Below are 9,213 nucleotides of genomic sequence, written 5' to 3' on the forward strand. Positions count from 1 at the left end.
GTTTGGAAGAAAAGGGGATTATTATCAAGCCATTATCCCCAAACAAATAAGGACTTGAAATTATTACTCTTCTTAAGGCTACTCCTACCTAAGGAAGTACCTGTAATTCACCTCAAAGGATATCCAAAGGAATGAGATTCTAAAGGGAACAATTCACCATGCAGCCAAGCAGACAGCACAAAATAAACAACATTAAGTCTTTTACCACTCTTACCTCTAATAAAGTCTGTAAGTCCAGGCTATTCAGACAAGGAAATGCCACAAGACTGAGTTGGTAATAATAAAGAAAAATCATTATACCCAAATATAACCAAGGAAGGTAATACAGGGTTTATACCAGGCTACTGATTTGGGTTAAAAAAAAAAAGACCTTGGAGGCAACAAAAAAACTAAGAGAAATTGTCCCTGGATCTGGACTCCCTTGGTCCTTACAAAGTGACAGCAGACCTCTTTTATTACTTCAATTCAAAAGGTGGCCCTCCAAGCCTGAATCGCCCTTGATATCTTGACTGCAGTTAAGGGAGGCCCAGAATTAGATGATTGTCTCCTAATGGGACCCAATGTCCTTGTGGCCCTAACTTGTGTCCATGGCTTTCCCCATGGCTGGATAGGCCACTGTACTCAGGGTTTTGCCTGGATGCACAGATGCATTATTAAAACCATTACCAAGCCAGTCGACCTTCCAAATTTAAGACAATGGTGGACACATTCTGTGTCTCATTGGTATAACCACCTCGCATCCAACTTTGTTGCCTCTTTGGGACTGGACAGTGGCGTATGGCACACAGAAGCTCTTAGTAAGTTCACGGTCAAAGCCCTAAGTGATACTCAAAAGAGCATTTCTCCACTAAATACTGGGGTAACACAAATGCATAAAGCAGTTTTACAAAATAGAGCAGCACTACATGTTTAACTGGGTGCTCTGTGCTATCATAAAAACCAAACGCTCTGGGTATGTTCCAGATTACCACATATCTGGGTTTCTAAGCAACGTGTATACTCAAATTGGTGCTTTAAAGGATTCTTCTTTCCTTTATTTTTTTTTTAATTTTTATTTATGATAGTCAGAGAGAGAGAGAGAGAGAGAGAGAGGCAGAGACACAGGCAGAGGGAGAAGCAGGCTCCATGCCCTGGGAGCCCGACGTGGGATTCGATCCCGGGTCTCCAGGATCGCGCCCTGGGCCAAAGGCAGGCGCTAAACCGCTGCGCCACCCAGGGATCCCATCTGTGATGGGATCTTCTTCTAATCAGAGGAGGAAGTTAGGGAAGATGACCCTTCCACTCTCAGCAACATTAAAGATTTAAGGGTCACAAGTGTTCAGCGGGGAATGATGTGGGAATAAAGGCAGCAGAGGAATTATGAAATATGCTTACGCCCTACAGCCCACTGACAAGTCCTTGAAACAGGCAGAGTGACCTTCCTCTAGGGACACAACTACCTCAATATTGACAGTTTGCTAAGGGCAAAAGGCAATCCTAGCCTGATCCCCAGAATCCTGTGAGTCTACTTTAACATACAAAAATTTCTTTAGAAATTTGCTTTATCTCTACCCTCAAGATACTCATTGGCAATCATCCCCCAAGCATATAACCCACCGATATACATCTGAAGGTCTCATGACTAAGGGTTTATTAGACAGTAAAAAATGACCTTCTCCCAACAGTCACTAGCCCCGTCAAGGTCCTAGAAATCTTGGTTCCCGGATTCCTTAGAGATTCACACTCTCCCTAACCCCCTCTCAACTTGAAAGTCTATAAGGGGCCATTCCTCATGACCTTGGGGCAGGTCTTCCTGCCCACGGGGCCTGTCCCTGTTCTTTAATAAAACCACCTTTTTGCACCAAAGACATCTGATGAATTCTTTCTTGAACATGGCCCTGAACCCTAATGTCTTTTACTACATCACCTCACGCCGGACCCTCTGTTCTCACATCATGGGGCAGGAAGAGAAGAAGTCGGAGTGAGTGTCCCCATCAGAAGGAAGAGAAGGGCCAGGGTAAGAAAGGCTGAGTCATCATAGCGAGGCGGTCTGGGCTTCATAGTCTAAAAACACCAAACTGTAGACTCATGGGGATGACGATAAGGGTGTGAGCTTAGATCTGTGTTTACACGTTTGGATGTAACAGCAGAGAAAAACCTAGAAGCCTTTGCATGGTTAAAGTCACCTTTCTAGCCAAACACCTGCATCAGAAGGCCTGGTCTTTGCGTCTGCCCTGCCCACCCCCGGAGGCTGTGTGACCCTGGGTGAGTCCCTTCCCTGGAGATTCTTTGTTCACGTCTCTTAAAATCTTGGTTTCAGTCTTTTCAATTTGATTCATAGGATCTGTCATGTTTGGTGCCTGCTCAGCTTTTGTCTCTTCTTAGAGTACCTCAGAGTTCAGGGAGGAGAACACACAAGAGAAGGACTGCAGTCAGGAGAGCACACATTCAAGGGGAGCCCAGAGAGTCAGTCGGGGGGTGCAGGGAAGCCGGGAGGGGAGTTTGGGCCGGGGACCTCTAAGCACAGGTAAACTTTGACCAGGTGAGGAAGTGGGGGAAGGCATCCTGGCAGGGGAAGGAGCAGGTGATGGTTTCTTCCACTTTAAAGTGGGAGCCACAAGAGCACCCACCTTATGGAGTGCATGTGGCTATTCAGTGAGGGATCACATAAGGAGCCCCGCCTGTCCTAGATAGTGGATCAATATTAGCTATTATCAGTTAGGAAACACACATGTTCTTGACCTCAAGGAACTTCCAGAACATGTCTTCCATCTTTTCTTCTGTGTTTGGTTTTATTGCTTCCGTAGCTTCTCAGATGGCAGTCTCCTTGTCTGATTATCTTCTCCTTGTGCTCCAACAGGAGGACAGGACTCTGACTTGGCTTGGGAGTGAGTTGGAGTGAGGTGAGGAACCTTCCTTAAGTAGCAGCCAGCCGAGTCCAGTGGAGAAACACATGGGATTAAGTCCATTTTGGCATTTGTGGCCATCCCAGAGGGAACCACCAGAGGCCTGGACCCTGGCTGCTCCCTGTTGCCACAGCTGGCTCACATTTGACCCCACCATTTCTTCTCTCTTCCCCAAGGCTGAATCTCTTCTGCAATACTTCCTTCCAGCTGAGACACAGACACAACTGTAGGGAAACTCCTCAGATCCCACTGCTGGCACCATGACCTCGGAAGGCCGTGAACTCTCTCCAGGTAGTCACCTTCCACTTTCTGGATGATGCTTGGTATGGCGGGGATGCCTCCAGCTGAGTTAACCTACAGAGGAGTCAGTCCCTTGAGAGTGTCATTGAGCCCCCAAGAGGGGTCAAGGGGAGTCCCCACCACAAGGTCTGTAGGGACACTTCCCTCCTGCCTTCTCAGAGTCATGACCTAGATGCCCATTTTCTCCCTCCCCTTGCTATCCTTCAAATGACTCAGAAGTGAGGCCAGGATAGCACACAGGATGCGGAGGAGTGTGTGTGTGTGGGGGGGACAACAGAGAAGAAAGGAGGGAGAATGAATGGGTCCTGAAGCAGGGTGGGAGGGGAGATAGACTGGCAACCTTGGAGGCCTCTCCTGCCCTCTTGCCCTGGTCAAGCCTCCGGCATGGCTCAGGATGACTGGGGGCTTTGCAACAGAGGCCATTCCCTCCAGCTCTCACCCTGCTGCCAGCCTGACTGCTCTGTGAGGGTCAGTGGGACACCGACCAGGCCCCCAGTCGGGTCTTTGCCACAACCCACCTGTGTGACCTGGGTGCCTTACTTAACCTTATCTATAAATGTGGATGTTTCCTTATGTTGTTATGAGGATCAAATATACTGTGTTTATGTGGTTTGAGCCAGTACCTGCTACACTGGATGTCCTCCCTAAGTATTGTTACTCTCCTCTTGACCTGGAACCTGTTACTTACCTCCTCTCTCCCAGCATTCCCCACCCCGATGGCTATATTAGGGCACTTGCCCTGTGTCCCTACCATAAGCACCTGTTTATCTGATATGAAAGTGGAGCAGGAACTGATTCTATTGATCTCAATACCTCTCCCTATGCCAGCTCTCTCTTATCCCTCTTCCGCCAATCAGTTCATAAATACTCAGATTTAACACTGTGGGTTCCTCCAGCTAAGTCCAAGTTTCCTGTCTCCCTTAGTGAAACAGGAAAAAGAAAAAAACTATACGACCTTTCATTTTTTTTTCTATCCATCTAGAGAACAAAAGTTTTATTGAGGATGCTATTGAGTATTTCCAGGACACGGTGAATCGAGAGGTACTGCACTTCCTGCTGATTAACCATGAAACCTGGGAGAAATTTGTGGCTGAGACCTCATTGTCCAGGTAACCCCCTCCCCCCCCGGGAATGTCCCAGGATGGACACCCCAATCTCTGCACAGCAGTATCCTGGGGTTGGGGTTGAGTATGTTCCTCTCAACATTCCATAGGGAAACGTCTTCAATGACATTGGCTGAGGGCAGGTTGTACGACCTTGGGCCTTAACCTAAAGCAGACCTAGCTCTTCCTTGATCTCCTCATCTGTTCAATTTTATCACAAGGAAACTAATATAATGCAGGTAAAATGCTGAACATAGTGACTGATGCATAGTAGGTGCTCAATTGATGTTAACTTTTTAGAAGATTGCTGGGAAAAGACAGGGCCATGGGTCTTCCTGGAGATGAGGGCTAAGCAGGAATTGCTCTGGGACACGCCAGAAACACTGACAGATCAGTCTGTGCCCTGTGGATTCAGACTAGAGCCTTTCCCCACCCCCACCCCCACCCCCCAGTCAAAGGATTTAATGAACATGCCAGATCCTCCTGGCCCACAAGATGGAGAGGCTTGGGTTGAATTGGACTGAGATGGGTTGGATCCTGACTCTATCTCTGCCCAGTCCTAGTGGGTTCTCTGGGTCTGTATGTCTTGGAGTCTCAGATTTATTATTTGTTTAATGGAAGCTCGAATTGAATCTGATAAGATTGTGGTAAAGGTCTCAGTGTGAATTGCAAGGTCAAAGTTGAGGATCCGGGCAGCCTGGGTGGCTCAACGGTTTAGCGCTGCCTTCAGCCCAGGGTGTGATCCTGGAGTCCCAGGATCAAGTCCCACATCCGGCTCCCTGCATGGAGCCTGCTTCTCCCTCTGCCTGTGTCTCTGCCTGCCTCTCTCTCTCTTTCTTTCTCTCTCTTTCTCTCTCTCTCTCAAATAAATAAATAAATAAATAAATAAATAAATAAATAAAATCTTAAAAAAAAAAAAAAAAACAAAGTTGAGGATCCAAGAGATGTCATCCCATCTGATGGCCCAGGAGGCTTGGACCAGGGCAGAGCTGGCTGTCAGGATGGACAAGGGGTGTCTAGGTTGGAGGACCAGGTAGGGTTGGGCAGCAGGGCTAGGACTGGGTGAAGCTCTAGAGGACAAAACTCGAGGAGGCTTTGGACCAAACAGAGCTTTTGTGAGAGGGAGAAGGGACATTTCTCTTCTCTCTTCTTTGATCTCCTCCCCCCAGGCATCTGATGCCATAAGAAGGTGTTTCCTCTATGCCTTGCCTGGGAGTTGGGAGTATTGATTACCATTTGGAAGTGTCTTGTCCTCTACATAGAGCAGGGTCAGGCCAGTGGGAGTCAGTGTGGCTATGTGACAACTTCCAGCACCTGAGGGGCATTTGCCAATTCTGTCCTCATTGAGGACACCAAAGTGCCCACCAAAGAGGAAACTCAGAAGTACCCACCAAAGAAGAAAGTACTTCCTCCACCAGCTTGCCCAAAGGTAGGTCTTTTCTGGCTTAGTGCTTCAGATAGAAGGTTCTCAAGCTCTCTTGTATCTTTAAGAGATTTTGTCAAGTTGCACATGGTCTTGGTGGGCATGCATGCGAATCTGTCACCAGCTGGGGTGTGAATTAGGTTGGTGACACCTGTGAGGTCGGGGGGTGCTGGGTCAGAGGTCTGTGATGTGAGCTGGAGAGTCTGAGGGGAACCAGGGTAGCGGGTGTGCTGCCTCTCAGTCAGTTGGGGCAGTGGCTGGGCCCCAGCAGAGGACATCATGCTTTTCAGAGACAGCAAGTGCACAACAAAATGATCATTAAGGTCCCATCTTGCTCTGAGCGTTTGTTGGTTTTCTCTCGTGAATTCCAAGTGCCCACAGTGAGCTACACTGTAAATTCTGAGAGATTTCCCTAACATTGCTCTTACTTTGAAACCAACTGGTAACTGGGGAGTGGGGTTCCCCACCACCTGAGATTGAATGCTTCTTTGGGAGCACTCGTAGAACTCACTGAGAGCTGTTACTCTCGGTAATGCTGTGTCAAAGGGCAGGGTATGGGTTATCATCAACCGAAGAAAGAGACACTTGGGGCAGTGTCCAGGAGGGTGTCAATGCAAAGCTTTAATTGTCTGCAGGAAGCATTACTGTCCAGTATTCAGTGTGTGACAATAGCCCATGAAGCATTGCCCACCAGCGAAGCTCAAGGTATGAAAGTAAACCATATCATGACACTTATTAATATGATAAAGAAGACTTAATTCAGTTGCAGGCATTGAGAATGTAGTAAGGGAGAGAGATCGGCTCGCCTTGGAATACAGTGAAGACACCTAGGGATTTATAGCCAAGGAAAAGTTCAGGGGCAGGGGATGAACAATCACTAAGAGAAGACATGAAGGTAGAGGATTCTTTCTAACCTGATCCAACAGGGTTGTTGCTAAAACTGGGCACTACAGGTTGTCAAGGACAGAGCACAGAAGACTAAGGTCAAAGCCTAGTTAAGAAGAGGGCTCAGAAGAGCCCAAATAATGTTTGGTCAGGGAAAGAGTCTTTTTCATCCTGAGCCTCAGTATACAGAGTTTTATGGGGCTCAAACCCATGCTGCCTGCATGGCTGACCTGTGGTCTCCAGCTCCTGCTGGAGGTCTCACTAATATCTTTATCTTCTAGTTCTTCCATAGGTCATGACCCTGCACATGACCCAAAAGCCCCCATCATACATTTTCTTGTCAGGCTGTCCAGCAGCTTGAGGCCCAGGCCAAGCAAGACAGTCCTATCATCACTCTAGAACCCTTGACACCCTAGGTGCGGCCTAGAGCTCACCTCCCAGTGCCAAAGGCAAAGGGCTGGGTCTGAGAGTAAGGCTAATCCTTCAGCACATACGAAGATTTTCCCAGCAAAGGTTTTTCTGCTCCCACCCCACTTCCCTATGTTCATCTACAGAGTTCCCAGTCTACAAACACTGACACTAGCTGTGCTGACCTTTCCTTGATGAGGAGCTATCTTCCTCAAATACCCAACACTCAAGAGCATTAACATGACATGGACACCTTTTCTCCCTATTGACTGTGTACTATGGAACACTGCTCATGTTGAATGCATTTAAGAAGTTGCATTAAAAAAAAAAAGTTGCATTCAAGAAAAATTCTTTACCTTTGTAAAATTCTATCCCATTTGATTTCTAATGAAAGTTCTGTGGTTTATGTAGGACAGATGGAATCAAGCCCCTTTGACAGATCAGCTTTTCTTCATCACCTGACTTTTGCTGTTACAGGGAAGACGCCGATGCGCTACGTGAAGGTCTGAATGACCTGGAAGGAGACATGGATATTGAAGATGAAGGCCAGGCTAGGGAGAAGTTTTTGAATGTGTTTCCCCAGGTGAAAGTGGAGCTTGAGGGGTACATAAAAAGGCTCCGTGAGTGTGCAGATGAGGTTGACCAGGTCCACGAGGGCTGCACCATCACCAATATAGTAGCCAGCTCCACTGGTGCTGCGACTGGCCCTCTGGGCATTCATGGTCTGGGTCTGGTACCCGTCATAGGGGGTCTCAGTCCGGAAACCTTGGTAGCTGGAGTGGGGCTGGGAGCAGCATCTGATGCTACCCAGGTGACCACCAGCATCGTGGAAGGCTCACATGAGTCGCCTGCAACTGCCGAGACCACTCTTGATAAAGAGGAGGTAGTTGCAAAGGTTCTGCATGAAAACTGGTCCAGCATTTCTTCCTTAGCTCTTGATAGCATGAAAGTCCTGGCTCGCGCTGCAAGAGATATTCGTAACCTCAGGCTAGGCCGCTTCACCTGTCAACCGGTAGTCGCGGCCGCAGGCTTCCTGACAGCAAACACAGCCTTAGGTCTAGGTTGGGCACAGGTGAAGAGAGTTGTTAGAGGCTCTCTTCGGGCAATAGCCAGAGGAGCCCGGGTCGTAGGTACGGCCAGCCTTGGTCTCTTCATTTTGATGGAAGCGGTCAGCCTTGTGTTCAAGTCAGGGAATTTGCATGAGGAAGCAAAGACATGGTCAGCTGAAAGTATGAGGGAGGAGGCCCAGGAGCTGAATAGAAAGTTGGAATTGCTCAAAGAGATCTATGAGAGTCTGAAGTAGGGCCGGACTCCATGACTCCAAGCAGAGAGGGAGCAGGGGTGTGTGTGGGACAATGATGTGGAGGCTCTTTATTAGAGGGGAAAGAGGGTAAAATAAAGTTTGGGGGTGGGGTGTTAAGGAGCTTAGCATTTAGCTAGTTGGGCCCAGTGAGGGTGGGGTTACTGCAGCGGCAGGGGTCCCGGGGAGGAAGGGACATGGGACTGGAATGAGGAGAGAGGGACAGAGAGAGAGGGGAATGGACCAAAGAGGACACGGGGGATGTGGGGAAAGAGGGGCGCGCAGGAACACGCAGCGAGGCCCGAATACTCAAGCGAGAATGGTTGGAATCTGCGAGAAGTGCTCCTCTGCCCACCCTCCCCAGGAACGGACTCTTTCCCGCCTCAGTCGACTGACCTTCGTTAGGCGGCGGACCTCCTCACGATGGTGGTGGTGGGGACGATGGTGGCGGTGGGGACAATGGTGGCAGTGGGGATGATGCTGGCGGTGGGGACGATGGCAGAAGGGCGGGGAACGTTTGGCGAGTTGCCGGAGCTCTTTGGGGCCGGGTGCGCTGAGACACCAATGAAGTTCCAATGAAATTCTCAAGGTGGTGTTTGGAGCCCTGGTGATTTGGGGGGGGGGGGAAGAAAGAAAGAGAAGAGCGCGGGGTAGGGGGTGGACAGAAAAGGGAGAGCAGGTGCCAGCAGATGTCCAGGAACCTTGTGGTAGGTGGAGGTCAACCAGCTTGGGGCTGAGACCCCTCGTGTCTGAGCCTCAGCCTCCCCGCTGGGGGTGGGGGCCGAGTACCGGGGACCCGGCGGCCTCCCCGCCTCGACCTCCCCAGACTGCTTGGGGACAGGACCATGCACCTGCGCTCGCCTGGGCTCTGGAGGCCTGACTTCCCCTCCCCGGGGCTTGTGTCCTGGG

The 9,213-nt window shown here is 49.4% G+C and overlaps 1 protein-coding gene across 3 annotated transcripts; it reads left to right on the top strand.

Annotated features, from left to right (window-relative positions):
* The first annotated feature begins 1,155 nt into the window (after positions 1–1,155).
* LOC144323007 (apolipoprotein L3-like) lies at positions 1,156–8,756 on the top strand. Of its 3 annotated transcripts, XM_077913200.1 has the most exons (5): positions 1,156–2,244; positions 2,840–2,882; positions 3,062–3,176; positions 4,168–4,294; positions 7,482–8,756. In XM_077913200.1, exons 3-5 carry the CDS (start codon positions 3,146–3,148, stop codon positions 8,305–8,307), a joined length of 984 nt encoding a protein of 327 aa, XP_077769326.1. In that variant the 5' UTR covers positions 1,156–2,244; positions 2,840–2,882; positions 3,062–3,145; the 3' UTR covers positions 8,308–8,756. The 3 variants fall into 3 exon arrangements, with proteins under 3 accessions (XP_077769326.1, XP_077769328.1, XP_077769327.1); XM_077913202.1 differs by lacking the exon at positions 2,840–2,882; XM_077913201.1 differs by lacking the exon at positions 1,156–2,244 and having other exon boundaries at positions 2,500–2,882.
* The last annotated feature ends 457 nt before the right edge of the window (positions 8,757–9,213 follow it).

The sequence above is a fragment of the Canis aureus genome, chromosome 11 (assembly GCF_053574225.1).
Source record: "Canis aureus isolate CA01 chromosome 11, VMU_Caureus_v.1.0, whole genome shotgun sequence".
Taxonomy (NCBI): domain Eukaryota; kingdom Metazoa; phylum Chordata; class Mammalia; order Carnivora; family Canidae; genus Canis; species Canis aureus.

Bases quoted from the DNA above. Each gene is read 5' to 3' on its own strand.
- LOC144323007 (XM_077913200.1), top strand. From the start codon at position 3,146: ATGACCTCGGAAGGCCGTGAACTCTCTCCAG. The intron at 3,177-4,167 runs GTAGTCACCTTC...CTATCCATCTAG, and splicing joins AGGCCGTGAACTCTCTCCAG to AGAACAAAAGTTTTATTGAG. The intron at 4,295-7,481 runs GTAACCCCCTCC...TTGCTGTTACAG, and splicing joins GCTGAGACCTCATTGTCCAG to GGAAGACGCCGATGCGCTAC.